The sequence below is a fragment of the Oncorhynchus mykiss genome, chromosome 24 (assembly GCF_013265735.2).
Source record: "Oncorhynchus mykiss isolate Arlee chromosome 24, USDA_OmykA_1.1, whole genome shotgun sequence".
Classification (NCBI taxonomy): domain Eukaryota; kingdom Metazoa; phylum Chordata; class Actinopteri; order Salmoniformes; family Salmonidae; genus Oncorhynchus; species Oncorhynchus mykiss.
In genome coordinates, this window is record NC_048588.1 from 3,870,224 (window position 1) to 3,890,281 (window position 20,058).

At 47.6% G+C, this 20,058-nt stretch overlaps 1 protein-coding gene across 3 annotated transcripts in view; it reads left to right on the top strand.

Moving 5' to 3' along the window:
• The window catches only part of LOC110503497 (rho GTPase-activating protein 35), a 104,680-nt gene that overhangs the window by 60,055 nt on the left and 24,567 nt on the right, over positions 1-20,058 (top strand). For all 3 annotated transcript variants that reach the window (XM_036962193.1, XM_021581833.2, XM_021581832.2), the window contains exons 2-3: positions 4,262-8,074; positions 11,133-11,271. In XM_036962193.1, the coding sequence (XP_036818088.1) occupies positions 4,358-8,074; positions 11,133-11,271 (3,856 nt within the window). In that variant the 5' untranslated portion in view covers positions 4,262-4,357. The remainder of the gene's footprint in view (positions 1-4,261; positions 8,075-11,132; positions 11,272-20,058) is intronic.

Sequence of the window (20,058 nt, forward strand, 5' to 3'; positions counted from 1 at the left end):
AAGTGCCTTGCTCAGAACATATTAAACATGGGATCATAGAGCAGCAGGCTTCCATTTCAATACTAGTGATAGTAATGAAGGCAACAACACAATTATGTCACCTTTTTGGTCCATGGTGTCACAGACCTGTTTTTTTGGGGGGGAGGGGGACAAGCCACTTTTTTAGTCAAAAAATAGTCCAAAATCTCTACTACTTTTCCCGAAGGACGAGTGGCTAAAAAGGTTCATTTAAAGCCCTGTACTGTACTCTGAGCTGTACTTTGATATCTGAAATCTATGATTTGATTTAGTCCGGTTCGGACCAACCAAATTTGGTCTTGTTTTGGGGCGGGGCTCATTTAAAATAATAGCCAGTGTGTAGAATATTACCCACATTTCAAAAGGAAGATATAGCAAGCATATTTGTACCTTTCTTGTGTAGGATACATCACCTGAAGAGAATGACATTCATATCCATAATTTTACAGATCAGGGACCCGTGATGAAATTTCATTAACGCAATTCCGTTACCGGGTTTAAATCCACTTCACTTACTGTAGTTCAATAACCAAAATCTATTTTTTTCAAAGTCAAGGTGTCATGTCATAGCTGCCATCTCATTCTTTCCGCAGACATCTTTCATTCGAAGCCGATATTTCATTTTTGGAAAACGTGGACACACAAACTGAGTGAGATTTTTGCCATTCTGTTACCAAACTTTGCGTCTACACAGCTCTTTCAGTAAATGTGTTTTTGTGAAATGTTAAGTGTCAATTGATAAGTAGCCTTTGTGCGTACAGTTGTGTGGTTAGTTCAATGTTTTTTGTATGGCATACATTTTAAGTGAAAAATCTTGAGTTTCAGCGCAATTCCATTATCGTGGAATTGCGCTAAATTGCCCTACTGTAAAACATACCAATAGCAACTCCCTCGCGTAGCGAACCATTTTCAGATCCCTGTTTATATTTACCATAGCCTACCTTTTTTAATTTTTCTACATGCCAAGATTTGCATGATGGTGTTCCGTGGCCACCTGTTTACCACACACAGTGGAACAGGTCAGCCCAGAAATTGTCATCTGTGTGAATTATACTATTACCAGTGGTAACATAACAACATGAGTGACTGATGAATACTGTACATCTAATGGAATGATGGTTGTCTATCTAATGGGTTCTGATGCCTCTGATCTGAACCAGTTCAAGGGGTAAAATAGACAGGCAAGGATGATGAAGGCAGGGGAGCATTGTTGTCCAGTAGCCTATCATTAGGCTCAGCTCAAAGCGGTTTAATATGGAACTAATTGAGACGGGTACTCGGCAGTCTGGACTGGAGCTGGTCCGTGTTGCGGTAAAGGTCCAGTTAACCCCGCTGACGATGATAATAGCATTGTACTGGAGGTCGGATCAAATATAGAATGGTTGTGGCTCTTTATTCCACATGGAATGCATTTGTCTATGCTCTCAATTTCTATGCCCTGTCAGTATTGTCGAACATTCTATCAACTGAGCACGGCCCTGCTGTGGGCATGGCTAAATGCCAAATTATGCTTGACCTGAAAATGTGGTCGGAGGCTCCGTATGGAGAGTATGACGCAATTGCGTAGCCTCCGGAGGCATGCAGAAGCCAAATTGAGCTCCGTATCGCATCGCTGTGCACCTCCCCAAATTTTGAAACGCTGTGGAGGACTCATCATTGCTCCACATTGACCCGATTGGTTGGCGGTAGGTGAGGGCGGAGGTCCTGTATAAACCCAAACTCACTTCCTTGACAACTTTCTTCACAACAGCTTTGTGCTGCTCCACGAAGCGCAGAAATGATGAATTCCATGACTTCTGCAGAGGCTGTATCACCGTAAATACTGCACAGCCAATGAAGACATTGGAATGACCATGCAGCGCCTTTTTAAGGTGACCAAGGAGACTGAGGCAATGCCCAGCCCTGCATTTCAGGAAGTACACTCCACTGGCTGCTTGACCTACGGAGCAGCAAGCGGAACTGCCCCTCCCTACCTTCAGGCTATGTTCAAACCCTACACCCCAAACCGAGCACTCCGTTCTGCCACCTCTGGTCTCTTGGCCGTCCAAGCCCTACGGGGTCAGCTCTTTGTCCTGGCACACCCCGATGGGTGAACAAGCTTCCCCTGACGCTAGGACAGCAGAGTCCCTGCCCATCTTCCCAAAACGTATATAAACACAATTAAATTCACTTGTCTTTTCCAACGAGCACTGTCTTTGCTGTTAACTTCTTTATTGCGGAGAAATGTATTTACTACGACTGTGATATGTGGTTGTCTCACCAAGCGGTCTTAAATATGTAATCCACAGTAGGGGGGAAACAGCGCCGCAGGCCCCCCCCCCCCCCCACCCCCCCCCCCCCCCCCCCCCCCCCCCCCCACCACCACTGTTATTGTTTTTGTTGCCGAGCTGAGGATTGTTGTGCTGCATTTCCCGAAAAACACAGCGCACAATACGCACTGCAATCTCGCGTGCAAGGACGTAAACGGACGTGGCCGTTTCACCATTTTAAGGATTCCAGCTTTAAGATGAATGCACTACTACTGTAAGTCGCTCTGGATAAGAGTGTCTTCAAAATGACTAAAATGTGAAAAAAAAAAAAAAAAAGTGTTCTCCTGCTCACTTTTCTATGTGAAGGGCTCATTGATCTCCGGCTAATCACTGCTGGCCAGTCCAGAGCCCTGCAGCGGGATGTAGAGCAATGAATTAACCATGGGTGCCCAGGTCTTATCACCAACCAGCCCGCTATCGACCTGCAGCCCAGGCACAGACTCCCTTCGTTACACAGACTGTGTACTGGATCTCTCAGCCCCCCCCCCCCCCCCCCCCCTTTTTTTTGATGCATGTTTTACTCTGCAAATATCAAAACACAAGACATTCCTTTTGATATGGATCTCTTTTGTGCTGCCACTTGGTGATGCACCTACTGTAGTATGCGTGCGCTGCTCTAGTGTTATAGTCAACAGAGTCTGGGTAGATGGAACTAGCTTTGCACAGTAACTTTTGAATCCCTTATATTATTGTCCCCTTTCTACTATTAAACCTACAACCGTCCTACCTGTGGTCGTGGTGTGTGTGTGTATATATTATCTACAGTGTCTGGATTTGTCTGTCTCTGTGTGTGTGTGAGAGAGAGATGGACTTTGAACTCTTTTCTTTCTCTGCAGAGAGTTCTCTCTTCATACTGACTCTCTGACTAAATCAATTCAGTGGGTATTTCGTATTCTCTAAACCCTGCCTCAAAAGCCCCATTCATTCATCAACAGTGGTTTTAAATGTGTTTACTAAATACATGGATGAATTACCGTAAACTGGGTGTGGGGTCTTTTTTACTGTACACAGCTGTCTAGTGCTTTGGGCCTTTGTCTATGCGAGCCTGACTGCTTAGAAAGGGCCTGCCTATCGAAACGGCATGAATGTTATCTCCCTCATTCAGTTCTACCCATTGTAGCTCTAGTTATGATTTGTAGGCCTGTGTTCTGCCAATAGGATATGTTGTGTGGCTGTGAACTTTTTTTGCTCTGAGAACATTGTGCGGGGCATGGAAAGAAACATCTGCAAGTGATATCTCCAGACGGCAGGATACCAAATTGAACCGCTATTACATCTCGGCAAATGTGACGAGACGTGCAATTTGAGATCATAATTAGCGATTACAGTCTGTCCGCGGAGTCTTTTATTTTTATTTTTTTCGGGACCAGAAGAAAACACACACTTTTTTTTTTTGATATAGAGGAAAGCAGCCAACATTCAATGCAGCCTTTTAAAAGGCAGTTGGTCTTCCCTAGTTGCCCAATTAGGGTCTCTCTGTCTCTGTCTGTGGATTTGTGTGTTTGCGCGAACTATATCATCACGTATTTTAGAACTACTGCTGGCTTAGACAACACTGTTAGATGTGAGAGAATTATGTATCGTTACATAAGGTTCTGCTTTGTACGTTTTTCAAACAAGCCATAAGGAAACTACTTTAAGGATGCTGGGTAGTAGAATGTCAAAAAGAGGTTAAATGTGAAGGAATGCGTCAGTTAATAGTGACTGTACTGCAGTTGTCTTAAGTAAGGTGTAGCATTCCAACAGCTTTCTGACCCCAATCTCTTCAGGAAACTTTCAGCGGTGAAATGGGGTCACAGATTAAACATTAACATCACACAGCAACGATGTGGGAATTTAAATGAGACATGGAACACCCTCCAAATAATGACTTGAATCTTTCCCACAGTCTTCATTATTTATATATTTGTTCCCTCTTTCTCCTTCTCTTGTAGGGTCAGACCCAAGGCCAGTAAGAATCTTTGCATGGAAAGACCGCCCGGCAGCCTCCCTAGAGCTTGTGGGCATGGCAGGATGAGTGTCTGCGTTCGATGATGATGGCAAAAAAGCAAGATGCAAAGGCGCCCACCTACAACCTGGTCGTGGTGGGCCTGTCCGGCACAGAGAAGGAGAAGGGGCAGTGTGGTGTGGGCAAGTCCTGCCTGTGCAACCGCTTCGTCCGTCCCAGCGCAGACGACTTTTACCTGGACCACACCTCCGTGCTAAGCACCAGCGACTTCGGGGGACGTGTGGTGAATAATGACCACTTCCTGTTCTGGGGGGAAACGGGGCGGGTGCTGGAGGAGGGGCCGGAGTGCAGGATGCATGTGGTGGAGCAGACAGAGTTCATTGATGACCAGACGTTCCAGCCACACCGTTCCACAGCACTCCAGCCCTACATCAAGAGGGCTGCCTCCAACAAGCTGGCCTCTGCAGAGAAGTTGATGTATTTCTGCACGGACCAGCTAGGGCTGGAGCAGGACTTTGAGCAGAAGCAGATGCCAGAGGGGAAGCTAATGGTGGATGGCTTCCTCCTCTGTGTGGACGTCAGCAGGGGCATGAACCGCAACTTTGACGACCAGATGAAGTTCATCACTAATCTCTACAACCAGCTAGCCAAGAACAAGAAGCCAGTGGTTCTGGTGCTCACCAAGTGCGACGAGGGGGTGGAGCGCTACATCAAGGACTCTCACACCTTTGCCTTGGCCAAGAAGAACCTCCAGGTGGTGGAGACGTCAGCACGCTCCAACGTCAACGTAGACCTGGCCTTCCTCACCCTGGTGCAGCTGATAGACAAGGGCCGGGGCAAACCCAAGATCATCCCCTACTTTGAGGCCCTGAAGCAACAGAGCCAGCAGATCGCCTCGGCTAAAGACCGCTATGAGTGGCTGGTCAGCCGCATCGTGAAGAACCACAATGAGACGTGGCCCAACATAAACCGGCGCATGCAGACCTCCTCAGAGTACAAGGAGTATGTCTTCCTGGAGGGCACTGCTAAAGCCAAGAAGCTCTTCCAGCAGCACGTCCACAGGCTCAAACAAGAACACATTGAGCGAAGGCGGAGGGCCTATCTCAGCACCCTGCCTCAGGCACTAGGTTCCCTAGTCCCTGAGCTGGATGAGATCGACCACCTGAGCTGGTCCGGGGTCCAGAAGGTTCTGGAGACCAAGCAAGACTTCTCCCATTGGTTCGTTGTGTTGGATGACACCCCCTGGGAGACCACTCCACACATAGACAACATGGAGGATGAGAGGATTCCCCAGGATCTCCTGGAGACCCCGGTGGCTGAGACGATTTACGAGAGCCACCTGGAGCACCTGAAAAATGAGCGCAAACGGGCGGAGATGAGGTGGGAGTTCAAGGAGAAGCTCAGTGCCTCTCCCTTCATCACAGCAGGCAAACCCTGGGAGGAGGCACGCAGCTTCATCATGAATGAAGACTTCTATCAGTGGCTCGAGGAACCAGAGTACCTAGACATCTACAACAGGCACCAGAAGGAGATCATTGACCGAGCCAAGGAGGACTTCCAAGAGCTGCTGCTGGAGTACTCAGAGCTCTTCTATGAGCTAGAGGTAGATGCCAAGCCCAGTAAGGAGAAGATGGGGGCCATCCAGGAGGTGTTAGGGGAGGAGCAAAGGTTCAAGGCCCTGCAGAAGTTGCAGGCAGAGAGGGACGCTTTGGTTCTCAAGCATATCCACTTTGTCTACCACCCCACCAAGGAGACCTGCCCAAATAGCCCACACTGTGTGGACTGTAAGATTGAACAGGTTCTAGCCTCCAAGTTCCCCACTCGATACTCCTTCTTCGATAGCCATAAACCGGGCGACGGGAACGCAGATCGCATAAACCTGGTCATTCTGGGTAAAGATGGCCTGGGGAGAGAACTGGCCAATGAGATCAGGGCTTTGTGCACCAATGATGACCGGTACGTGCTGGATGGGAAAATGTATGAGTTGTCCCTCCGGCCCATAGAGGGTAACGTGCGTCTGCCGGTCAATTCCTTCCACACGCCTACCTTCACCCCCCATGGCGTCCTGTGTCTCTACAACTCTAAGGAGTCACTATCTTACATTGTGGAGAGCATTGAGAAGCTCAGAGAGTCCACGCTAGGCCGAAGGGAAAACAGTCTATTTCAGCTGCCCATGAACCTGCTCCTAGTCACCAAACGGGGAGTAGGGTCCATCAGGGACATTGGGGGGGAAACGGCCCACACACTTATCCTCCAGGGGCAGCAGGTGGCTGGGAAGCTACAGTGTGGTTATCTAGACCCCGCCTCCCCTGGGGTGGGCTATGGACGCAATGTGAACGAAAAGCAGATCAACCAGGTGTTAAAAGGTCTGTTAGAATGCCGTAGGCCCCCTGGGAGCATAGGCAGCAGCTCCCCTCCTTTACCCCCTTCCTTCAGAGACTCTCACTCCCAGCCCATCCCCGAGACAGACCTGCGGATAGTCATGTGCCTGATGTGTGGCGACGATTATGACGTGGAGCAGCTCCTCTCGCCCCTCCTGCTGCCCCAGCACTGTCGGCCGGCCTCCAGCCTGAGCAGTGGCACGTCCGTGCTCCTAGAGCTCACGGTGGGGGCCCAGAGGCACACCATCGACCTCTCCCTGCTCTCCTTCCACTCCTCATTTGCCCTACGGAAAAGCCGGCTGGTGCACGGCTACATTGCCGTGTATTCTGCCAGGCGCAAGGCGTCCATGGAGACCCTGTGTGCGTTCCTGTGCGAGGTGCAGGACATCATTCCCGTGCAGTTGCTTGCGGTGGGGGAGAGCCAGGCTGAGCTGTCGGACTCTGAGGCGGCCAGGGAGCAGGTGAGCCAGGGGGAGGAGCTGGCCCGGGAGATCGAGGCCAGGTTTAACACAGTAGTGTGTGGGCCTGGAGGGGTGGTGGGAGGCCTGCACAGGATAGACCTCTTCCAGCCCTTCCTGAAGGAGGTTGTGGAGAAACGCACCATAGTGGAGGCCACACACATGTACGATAATGTAGCAGAGGCCTGCACCACTGAGAGCATGAGCCCGGCCCGCTGCAATTCCCCCAGTCCCATCAACACCCTGCTAGACTCTGAAGAGGATGTGGAGCCCTCGCCTCCCTACCCTGACGTTACCCTCACCTCCCACCTTGGGGGCTTCAAGCTCCCCGACCTGGAGTCCAGCGATGCCTTCTCAGTCATCTCCGAGATCAGCACCTTCGAGAGCAAGCTCAACAACAAGGTCCCCCCCCAGGTGCGGCCCAAGCCCACCATACGGAAAGTCAACCTGGGGCCCTACATGGACCAGCAAGGGACCAACCGTCGCTCCTTACCCCCTGCTGTCACCTGGGCGCCGGGCAGCGACGGTGGCTACGACCCCTCGGACTACGCCGAGCCCGTGGATGCCGTGACCAAACAGCGGCCCACAGAGGAGGAGAGCATCTACTCGGTGCCCCACGACAGCACTCAGGGCAAGATCATCACCATCCGCAACGCCAACAAGCATTCTAACGGCGGGGGCAATGGCTCGGATAGCGAGGCTGACAGCAGCTCCCTGGAGCGGAGGCGGAAGATGTCTGCTCTGGGGGTGAAGCCGCGGCTGTACCGCGACCGCTCGAAACGCCTGGGCAAGTTCAGCAGCTTCCGCACTAGCTTCTCCATCGGCAGTGACGACGAGCTGGGGCCTCCCAAAGCACCAGAGGAGCTGGGCGGGGCGCACAAAGGGGACAACTCCATTAACGAGGAGGGCGAGGACCCCAAGAGGAGGAACATTCTCAGAAGCCTGCGCAGAAACACCAAGGTATGTGCTCCAGTGTCTGTTTTGTGTATGTGTGTATTGTTCATCAACATCACATCAGGTTTCACACTTTCAGTTTTTATTATTTATACCGGTCACATACTGTATATAGAGCACCTCGAGAAAGAGAGAAACTGCTGTGACTCATTTAGATTTCACCCTATGGCTGACTTCATATACAATCTCGATCAATCTATTATAGACTTTGATGATTTTCATCTGTTTTAATGGGGTTTTGTCTTCACCTACCACCTTTTTATCAAAGTTACCTAGCAACAGTGTTCCTAATGCACTGTTCAGTGTTTATTGGCGTGTGTATTCCCTCACCTGTGTGAGTGCATGAGCTATGTACAGGTTTTCTGTGTTGTCTCTGCTCCATCTCATTGGAGTCTGACTTGCTATAGAGGGTCTGGGTTTCCTTCCAGGCCCTTTAAATCAGCCTTGCCTTCTCTCGCTGTGTGGGCCTACTTTTCTCTTGCTTTGCAGTGGTCCTCCAAACTAGCCCAATCATGGGTGGAAGCAGAGAAACTCCAGCTATTGAAGTCACCCAGCTCAGGAGAAACTGTTTTAATGAATCGGGAGCACAGTGTACGCTCAGGCTATGGCTAGTTGTGTATGTGTGTAATGTTTCCCTTCATATGCCTGTGTGTGTGTTTGTCAGTGTTTGTGTGTGCTGTCCATTATACCCCAAACGGACACAATTCTCAAACTTGGAATCCGTGCTGACACGGCTCATTATAATTTGACACGAACGCCGGTAAAACCGAAGGTACATTTTTGCCGGCTTAGTTTGACATTTCTTTCACTGGTCACCCGAATGAGGTCATTAACTACAGTAAAAAGAGAATTATTATACCGCCCCCTCTCCCCCTCCACACTGTCTCTCTGTACAGCAGTTTTGTTTTATCCTGGATTAAAGCAGCCCTGGTTCTAACCCACTCACTCATTACAAATTACAAACCTGTTACTTCCACAGCCCTATCTGCAGTCCCATAGTGTGGCTTGTTTTTAAAAACAAGTAGATCTGTGCAGAGTAGACCCAATGGCTTTATGAAATGCTCTGTTTCGAGGTGGGCTGTTCATTAAGTGAATAGAGAGCGATTGGCAGCCGAGTGATCCAACTGTGCGGCACCAAAACATGCCCAGAGACTAGTGGGACATGCCCTGGGTTTATTTTCTCCTCCCACACATTCTCCTTCCCTCCCTCATTCCCCGATTCTCTCTCTCTTTACCTTCCTGCTGATGAAGCGGGAATACAGTGAATATAGGACTCATACATGGGCGTCAGCCTCCCCTCCCCCCCTCAGACTCTGCGGTGAAACATTTGACCCAACACCGTCCATCTTATCTGCCTGCCATACCTCTCGTTCACACAGAGAGGCTGACACGTAAAGTGCCACCTAAGTGGGAGCAAAGGCAGTGTATATGATTAGACTGGCTGGGGGAGAGAGACACAAACCACCCTGTCTGGCTGTGTGTGGGTGATAATTACCATGGGTGTCAGTAGGGAGGACGGGGAGATTTTATGTTTTCACACACAGTAGTGATGTCTCTCTACCCCATAAACTGTACACGTGTTTAGTTGTATACTGTATGTCCTGAACGATGCTCCTTAACATCACAAATCTAGCGTGAATTTTGTTGGCGGAACCAGTATAGGGGGAACTTAATTTAAGCCACCAAAACAAATAAAACAAAACCACTTACTGGGGACTAAGATGGCGACCCAGACTGCAGAGCACAGCCTTAGGGCTGATCTGGGGCCTGTGTCTCCGCTCCATGTACATTAAAGCCTTTATTACTTAATGGGAGCCATAAGTTCATCAGGTTCCCAGATCAGCTGTCACTCTATTGGTGACGGTCGCTATAGAACCAGCTGTAGCCTGGTCAGTATAATAAACAGAGAGTGTCCCTGTAAGTCTGATCCGAGGTCAGGGTAGAACCAGCCAGTCTTGTCTGCCTGGCCGCCTCAGCAGTGAGTACACAGTGGAAACTAACTGACCCTCTCTCCCTGTTCAAATACATTCACCTCAGGCTGTGGCCGGCTGACTTGGCAGAGGTGTCTCTCTCTCTCTCTCTCTTGTTCATCCCCCCCCACCAAGACGCCAGAAACGTTTCCTCTCCCCAGCCTTTTTAAAACCTCCTCAGCCGACAAGTGGAATAATTTAAATTCCTGCATCTCCTAGTTCCTTTCTAATATGCCGCTAGCACTGCAGAGAGAGAGAGGGAGACATTGATGGAACCCTGGTCTCGTGTTTTTTTTTGTGTTTTTTATTAAGGACGTGTCTTATTTTCCTTGTGTGGTAGAGGTCTGTTGTCTTCTCAGCGTTGGCCACATCCTGTCTCAGTAGAAAGGAGAAAAAAAGCAGAGCAGAGTTTTGTGTTGTGACTGTAGCCAGGGGAATGTAGGGTGGTGGACAAGTCAGTGGTGGTGGCTAAAGTAATGGGGGGGGGGTGTAACTGGAGCAGAGGGCCCGGCCAAGGCGACTAGGCTCTCTCTGAGAGTATCATGCTGCTCTGCTCTCTCGCTTCTCGGGACAGCAACACATTCCCACAGAACACCATTTAAGTGCACCGTACAAGTGGAGTTACTGCTTGAACAGCACAGAAGTAGCTTATAAGATCAAATTAAATGCTGATAACAGCAGTAGGTTAGCGGCTTACTAGAAGCGATGATTGTGTTTCGGGTGGGACAATGTTCGAGGAATGCAGTGTAGTGGAAAGGGAGCATGACAACGGAGAGGAAAGAGTGCAGAGAACAAAAAAAACATAGAGAGGTGAAAAGTGGAATGAAGATGTGTTATCACACCCACAGCTAGAGATGGGAATCGTACATTCCTATCAGCGTGGGCCTTGAGAAGAATCTACTGCATGGGTGCGTATGTGTGCCATGCTGGTTGATACAGTTCGATGCCCATGTTAAAGAATGAAAGTGTGGTAATGTGTGTGTTTAAAATTGTGTCCATATCTATGGCCTAAAAATCCATCGATGCCTTGGATGGGTGATGAACAGAAAGGATAACACCGTTCTCATCTCTCTCTCCCCCTCTCTCTCTCTCAGAAACCACGGCCCAAGCCCAGGCATTCCATATCCAAAGTAGAAAGCAACTACTTTGGCGTGCCGTTGGCCAACGTGGTGACACCTGACCGACCCATCCCGCTCTTCATTGACAAGTGCATCCGATATATTGAGGCAACGGGTAAGCTTCCACGCATTACACGGAGGCTGGATTGTTGTTCTGAGTGGATGCTATTGATTACTGAGACTATTGAGGAGATCAATATAATGGCATATAGATGGAGACGGTGGCTTTATTGATTTACTCCTGCGCTCATTCCATAGCACTGTTCAGAGAGCAAAGGCTGCAAGCCTCAAAATCAGCAAGGTCTCTCTCTCTCTCTCTCTCTGTCGCTCTCTCTTTTTCTCTCCCCCATTGGCATGGGGAAACATGTTAACATTGCCGAAGCAAGTGAAGTAGATGGTAAACAATAAAAATGAACAGTAAACATTACACTCACACAAGTTCCAAAAGACCAAAGACATTTCAAAGGTCATATGTGTCTGTGTATATACCGTGTTGTCACGATGTGCAAATGGTTCAAGTACAAAAGGGGAAATAAATATGGGCTGTATTTACAATGGTGTTTGTTCTTCATTAGTTGCCCTTTTCTTGTGGCAACAGGTCACACATCTTGCTGCTGTGATGGCACACTGTGGTCCACCCAGGAGATATGGGGGTTTATCAACATTGGGTTCGTTTTCAAGTTCTTTGTGTATCTGTGTAATCTGAGGGAATATTTCTAATATGGTCATACATTTGGCAGGAGGTTAGGAAGTACAGCTCAGTTTCCACCTCATTTTGTGGGCAGTGAGCACATAGCCTGTCTTCTCTTGAGAGCCATTTCTGCCTTTGGCGGCCTTTCTCAACAGCAAGGCTATGCTCACTTCAGTCTGTACATAGTCAAAGCTTTCCTTAAGTTTGGGTCAGGAATTCTCTCTCTCACTGTGTACTCTCTGTTTAAAGCCAAATAGCATTCTAGTTTGCTCTGTTGTGAGTTATTTCCAATGTGTCGAAGTAATCATATTTTTGTTTTCTCATGAGTTCGTTGTGTCTAATTGTGTTGCTGTCCTGGGGCTCTGTTGGGTCTGTTTGTGTTTGTGAACAGAGCCCCAGGACCAGCTTGCTTAGGGGACTCTTAAGGTTCATCTCCAGGTTCATCTCTCTGTAAGTGATGGTTTTGTTATGGAAGGTTTGGGAAACACTTCCTTTTATGTGGTTGTAGAATTTATTGGCTCTTTTATGGATTTTGATCATTAGCGGGTATCGGCCTAATACTGCTCTGCGTGCATTATATGGTGTTTTACATTGTACACCGGGGATATTTTTTTGCAGAATTCTGCATGCAAAATCTCAATTTGGTGTTTATCCCGTTTTGTGAATTCTTGGTTGGTGCGCGGACCCCAGACATCACAACCATAAAGAGCAATGGGTTCTATGACTGATTCAAGTATTTTTTTGCCAGATCCTATTTGGTATGTAGAATTTTATGTTCCTTTTGATGGCTTAGAAGGCCCTTCTTGCCTTGTCTCTAAAATCGTTCACAGCTTTGTGGAAGTTACCTGTGGCGCTGATGTTTAGGCCAAGCTATGTATAGTTATTTTGTGTGCTCTAGGGCAACGGTGTCTAGATGGAATTTGTATTTGTGGTCCTGGCGACTTACTGGGATTTACTGTCAGGGCCCAGGTCTGACAGAATCAGTGCAGAAGGCCCTCCTTGGTTGGGAACAGATCTAGGTGCTGCTGTAGGTGCTGCTGTAGGCCCTCCTTGGTTGGGAACAGATCTAGGTGCTGCTGTAGGCCCTCCTTGGTTGGGAACAGATCTAGGTGCTGCTGTAGGCCCTCCTTGGTTGGGAACAGATCTAGGTGCTGCTGTAGGCCCTCTTGGTTGGGAACAGATCTAGGTGCTGCTGTAGGCCCTCTTGGTTGGGAACAGATCTAGGTGCTGCTGTAGGCCCTCCTTCGTTGGGAACAGATCTAGGTGCTGCTGTAGGCCCTCCTTGGTTGGGAACAGATCTAGGTGCTGCCGTAGTTCCTCCTTGGTTGGGAACAGATCTAGGTGCTGCCGTAGGCCCTCCTTGGTTGGGAACAGATCTAGGTGCTGCTGTAGGCCCTCCTTCGTTGGGAACAGATCTAGGTGCTGCTGTAGGCCCTCCTTGGTTGGGAACAGATCTAGGTGCTGCCGTAGTTCCTCCTTGGTTGGGAACAGATCTAGGTGCTGCCTTAGGCCCTCCTTGGTTGGGATCAGAAGCACCAGATCATCAGCAAACATTTAGACATTTGACTAAAGATTCTAGTAGGGTGAGGCCGGCTTCTGCAGACTGTTCTAGTGCTCTCGCCAATTCGTTGATATATATTGAAAAGGGTGAGGCTTAAGCTACGGCCCTGTGGAAATAAATGTTTTTTTTTGCCTATTTTAACAGCAGTGGACATGGATTTTATAATATCATGTGTTTTTTCCCCCAACACCACTTTACATCAATTTGTATAGCAGACCCTCATGCCAAATTGAGTCGAATGCTTTTTTGAAATCAACAAAGCATGAGAAGTCTTTGCCTTTGTTTTGGTTTGTCAATTAGGGTGCGCAGGGTGAATATGTGGTCTGTCGTACGATAATTTGGTAAAAAGCCAATTTGACGTTTGCTCAGGACATTGTTTTCACTGAGGAAATGTACAATTACTCTTTGTGTTTGTTTAGTATTTTCACAGAAGTGGTTAGTTTGTGGATTCTTCAATTACATCGAGCTGATTTCTGACGTGCTGTTCCTTCTTTTTCTGTAGTGTATTGTTTTAGTGATTCAACATAGTGAAGGCATAGGCTCACGTTTGCTGGGTCTCTGTTTTTGGTTGGACAGGTTTCTCAATTTCTTTAAGGTTTTTGCATTTTTTTTCTCTTTCTTGCTCTCTTTCTCTCTTTCTGCTTTTCACAGCTTTCACTTTCAGCCCACATAACTCTACCTTTCCATTCCTTCTTTATCTCGTTCTATTCCTCTCCCTCTCTTATCAATCCCCAGTCAGTGTTTTATCAGTAGTTTCTGGTGGGACTGTGGTTCTCCCCTGAGGAAGCTTCTGTAGTTTTCTCTAAGTCAGAGCTGTGCCTGTTCCTGTGATAAGAGCGCAGGATGTCTCTCTCTCTTCCCCTCTGCTTCTCTCTCTCTCTGTTGGAATTGTTCTGCTGTTCGTGTTTGCCTGTGGCGCTGTAGGAGGCCATAGTGACAGTCAGCAGTGGCCCTGGGCAAAAGTAGTGCACTATGTAGGGAATAGGGTATTATTTGGGAAGCGGCCTCTGTTGTATTGAAAACCTCCTGGGAGCAGTGTTCGTTGTGCTGTGTGGCATTAGTTCTGTACGAGGGATAGTTTTATGCAGTGCTTCTGGGTTTGTGTGTGTGTGTGCATGCACGTGAACATTGATGTGTGAAAGAGTTTGACAGTGTGTGTGGAGCAGATGAACCTGGCACAGGTTCCTTGATCGTTGTGTATCTTTCTGTTTGTCTCTCTCTCTCTCTCTCTCTCTCTCTCTGTCTCTCTCTGTCTCTCTCTGTCTCTCTCTGTCTCTCTCTGTCTCTCTCTGTCTCTCTCTGTCTCTCTCTGTCTCTCTCTGTCTCTCTCTGTCTCTCTCTCTGTCTCTCTCTGTCTTTCTCTGTTTGTGGAACTGGGTGCACAGATGGGCCTGTGCTCAGTTAACCCTGCTGCCACCCTCTAATGCCCCCCCCCCCATAATACCTCACTGCCCTGGGCCCACAAGGGGCATGTCGCTCAGCCTAACATCAGCTGTTACTCAAGCCCCCTAAGAGGTGTGTGTGTGTGGTGTGGTGTGTGTCTCGGGAAGGTGGTTGAAGTGACAGGTCTGAATACACAGGGGAGTTATTATATGGAACATATTTGACACTCTAGCAGGAAACTGATTCCATGACGCGAATGAGAGCGTTGACTGTAGAATGCTAAATCGAGATCACAGTATTCTGCGTGTTGTGTTTGTGTGAGGATGCAAAAGCCATGACATGCCTTATTGACATTCTTGGCAGTGCATTCCTGGGTAATCTCTTGTCTGATTTTAAACCTTTCCCACACAGGGATTAAAGTCAGACGCCCTCTGCGCTGTCATGTGCGGGTAACTGGGCCAGAGATACGCACTTGAGTCAGGGCGCCAGCGAGGCGCTCGCTGCCACCCTTGCCTACCTGAGTGCATATAGCTACCACAAGGGGGCAGAGTGGAGTGGCGCACACACACACACACACACACACACACACACACATACACACACACACTCACACCAGCTCCTTGGTTTCCCTCCTGCCTGCCTCCCTCTCTTTTTCACCTAATCCACAATTTCCCCTCCTCTCTTCCCCTGCAGATTCCCTTGTGTCCTTGTTTGACCCTCTCTCCATCTAGTCTCTTTCTTTTAGTCACTTCTCTCGACCCACTGTCCTCATCTGCTTAGATTTTCTATACCCCTGTCTCTTTTCCTTACACGCTCTCTCGCTCTCTCGCTCGCTCTCCTGTGTGATGCCAATGTCTCTTTCTGTGTTCAGGGGTAGTGGTAATTTTCTGCCCTATAGCTCCCTCCTTCAGATCGATATCACAGAGCAGGAAATTAGAACAAGCTCAGCTCTTTTTTTTCTCTCTGTGTGCACCGGGTGGGAGGAGGAACCCACTGCAGCAACACAACGCACAGCCCTTAGCCACATCCTCTGATTACACTCTCACTATGGAGTCAGTGTACACACACACACACACACACACACACACACACACACGCATGAATAAATAAAGGCATGCACAAAAATATGCACACACACACGCACTCAGATGGCGACACACCCAAATGTTTTACATGAGAAACACTAGCAATAAATGGGAATATTCTCACTGTGAAACCCCGTTCTGCTCTAACTCACACACTGACACACACACTCCGACTCCAACTTAAGTGTGCCGTCCAGTTTTCTAAGTCACGTAGGCTATTTGAAGGATGATGTTGCCAGTGACATTCATGTTTTTGTTCGTTACGGCATCGTGACATTCAATGGTGTTCGTGTCCAGAGCCTGTTGTTCAACACGTACCAACACTTTTACTGCGATGAGCTCCAATTGACTTATTACGGTATTACTTATTATTTCTGTGAAGTAAACTTAGTCGGGTCAGATGTGTGTGTCTGTATTAGAGGTTGGCCGATTTATTGAAGGACCCAAAAAAGCAGATGCCGATTAATCTGCCCAATTGTTTTTCTTTATATATATATATATATATATATATTATTTAGAATAATGACAATTGCAACAATACTGAGTGAACACTTTTATTTTAACTTAATATAATACACTAAATCAATTTAGTCTGAAATAAATAATGAAACGTGTTCAATTTGGTGTTGGAGAAGAAAGTAAAGTCTAAATATTGCTGTTACATTGCACAACCTTCAATGTTATGTCATAATTATGTCAAATTCTGGCAAATGTAATTACGGTCTTTGTTAAGAAGAAATGGTCTTCACACAGTTCGCAACGAGCCAGGCGGCCCAAACTGCTGCATATACCCTTACTCTGCTTGCACTGAACACAAGAGAAGTGACACAGTTTCCCTAGTTAATATTGCCTGCGAACATGAATTTCTTTCAACTAAATATGCAGGTTTTTAAAAAATATACACGTGTATTGATTTTTAAGAAAGGAATTGATGTTTATTGTTAGGTACATTGGTGAAACGACAGTGCTTTTTTTTTTTGCGAATGCGCTTGTTAAATCATCACACGTTTGGCGAAGTAGGCTGTGATTCAATGATGATCAATGCGGTGCCTGTTCATTTGTATGCAACGCAGGACAAGCTAGATAAACTAGTAACTACACGTAGTTGATGATATTATCTAGTGATTATGTTAAGATTGATTGGTTTTTTTATAAGATAAGTTTAATGCTAGCTAGCAACTTGCTGCACTCGCATAACAGGTGGTCAGCCTGCCACGCAGTCTCCTCATGGAGTGCAATGTAATCGGCCATAATCGGCATCTAAAAATGCAGATTACCAATTTGTTATGAAACTTTGAATCGGCCCTAATTAATCGGCCATGCCAATTAATCGGCCGACCTCTAGTCTGTATGTGTACATGGGCCTGTGTCTTCCTTGTGCCCCCCTCTTTTGTTGAGGCCCTATGATTGTAACACTAAAGGTGTCCAGGGCGTTAGGGGGATAAGTGACGTTATGGATCAGACCTACATCCTCACCCTATACCAAAAATACATACCCGCCTTACGTTATTGTCCGAGCTGCCAACTCCTCTCACATCCTCTTATCCTTCCTCCAGCCCCCCCTCAATGTCTGTGTAAGGGCGCTCCCACCACCCCCACTCGTCTTCCAACAGTCTCTCCCTCTGTCCTCCCTCTTTACCTCCATCCCTCTCACCCCTTTGACACTCCTATTCCCTTTTGAGACATCTTCCCCGTACTCCTCTCCTTTTGCACCCCCCCACTTATTTTCCTCTGATTTGACTCTCTCTCTTCCACCCTCTCGCTCTTGCTCGCTCTCTCGCTCTCTCTCGCTCTCTCTTGCTATCTCTCGCTCTCTCTCGCTCTCTCTCTCTCGCTCTCTCTCTCGCTCTCTCGCTCTCTCTCGCTCTCTCTCTCTCTCTCGCGCGCTCTCTCTCGCTCTCTCTCTCCATACGGGGTAAGGTTTCTGTTCCCGCCCAGTGAGTTGTGTGTATTGAGATGATGAATGCGCGTTAGCATGCGTGGGCACTTCTCCTTGTTCTAGCGAGCTCCATAGCGACGTAAAGGGCAGCAGCCAGTGATGGCCTATGGAAAAACGGCTGCTTGTTGCCAGCGGCAATGAGACCCTGATACAAACCCCACATCTGGGCTGAGGATCAGTCTGACCCGTGTCGGAAATGCTTTGCCAACACGCCTCCGGAGCCAACTGCCACTCTCTTCTGTGTGTGTGTGTTTGTCATGATGAATGAGTGATAGGAAGAGAGCGAGAGCTGTTCACACATTCTCAGTTTAATGCTTATCGTGGGCATGTTTGTGTTTGGGACATCACTTGATGGTGTCTGATATACTGTAGGTGGAAAAAGACTGGGAGAGATGAGGGGAAGAAAATGTAATAACAATATGTCATGATTGTGAGATGGGATAGTCCTGTAGAAGCAGGAGATGGTCGCTCAAGACAGGATGTAGATGAGCTGTTCACCGGAAGTGCTAGTGTTTGGTTTGACCCCGGTCGCTGCAGAGGAAAGGAAACTGGTCCAGAGCTGCTCTCAGAACAAAGAAGGTGATGGAAGTTGACCTCGACATCACGCTCTCTGACCTCTGCATTTCCACTACCATCCTCCCTCTGTCTATATCTCTCTCCCCCTTCCTCTCCTGTCCTTGTTACCTCACTCTGGCTCTGTATGGTAAGAGCGTGGCGGTAGCATACCAGAGTAGGGCTGTGGCGGTCATTACATTTTGTAAGCAGGTGATTGTCATGCCTACACCACAACAGTAAATCTATTTATTTTAGTCTGGTCTAAGGAAACATGATATGAAGAAAATGTAGTCTATTTCAGAAGAACAGGATAGCGTACTCGGAGTCGTCCTTATGTTAGGTCCTGATCTGACTATGCAATATGGCTGTGGGCTACACTATAATTTCTGTGGCATTATTTTAAAGTAAGAAGAATACAATTGAACATAGCTAAATAAAATAGAAAGGATATTTTTCCTAAACCATTTCCCGAGGGAGAGCGCGCATGCGGCTATTCTGTTTTGAGCTGTTAACAAAGAAATAGGTATTCCTATATGCTTAATTTAGTTATTAATGTAACTTTAGTTGTTCTACAAATGTTGGGCTATATGTTTTGATTTTTAATACATTATAAGGCTTCATGATGCGACTCTAATGATGGTTTGAAAAAGTCGCTTGAAAGGCATGAGCTCTGCTTTGTTTTTTTTGCACAGGCTGTACACACTTCATCAGTCTCTCATTCACAATTTCACAAGCACTTGATAATGCCTCGAATTTCACAGCGGCATCCCCTTTTTGGCCTTAATGCACCAGTTGCCGGAGTGCTGTGTTGTGCCCTTCTCCCTGAGTGATGCGTGCTCCTAAGCATCTCACTCACATGGCTCTCATCACAGTGATCAGGACTTTCTCACAGGCTACAAGTGAAGACTGACATATCGGGGACACAACTGCACGCGTCCTTATGCATGCCAGTTAGGCTCCACACCTCTTAATGCTTAATGTCAAGACGTTATTTGGCCTCTTTCATTATGATACAAACCTTATCAAAATATATATGCCTATGAACTAGGCTACATTATGATTTTGAAGGCAGTTTCTTATGCTGAGCACCATTCACGTGATAATTATATGCTTCACAAGTGATAATACACTGCTCAAAGAAATAAAGGGAACACTTAAACAACACAATGTAACTCCAAGTCAATCACACTTCTGTGAAATCAAACTGTCCACTTAGGAAGCAACACTGATTGACAATACATTTCACATGCTGTTGTGCAAATGGAATAGACAACAGGTGGAAATTATAGGCAATTAGCAAGACACCCCCAATAAAGGGGTGGTTCTGCAGGTGGGGACCACAGACCACTTCTCAGTTCCTATGCTTCCTGGCTGATGTTTTGGTCACTTTTGAATGCTGCCGGTGCTTTTACTCTAGTGGTAGCATGAGACGGACTCCACAACCCACACAAGTGGCTCAGGTAGTGCAGCTCATCCAGGATGGCACATCAATGCGAGCTGTGGCAAGAAGGTTTGCTGTGTCTGTCAGCGTAGTGTCCAGAGCATGGAGGCGCTACCAGGAGACAGGCCAGTACATCAGGAGACGTGGAGGAGGCCTTAGGAGGGCAACAACCCAGCAGCAGGACCGCTACCTCCGCCTTTGTGCAAGGAGGAGCAGGAGGAGCACTGCCAGAGCCCTGCAAAATGAC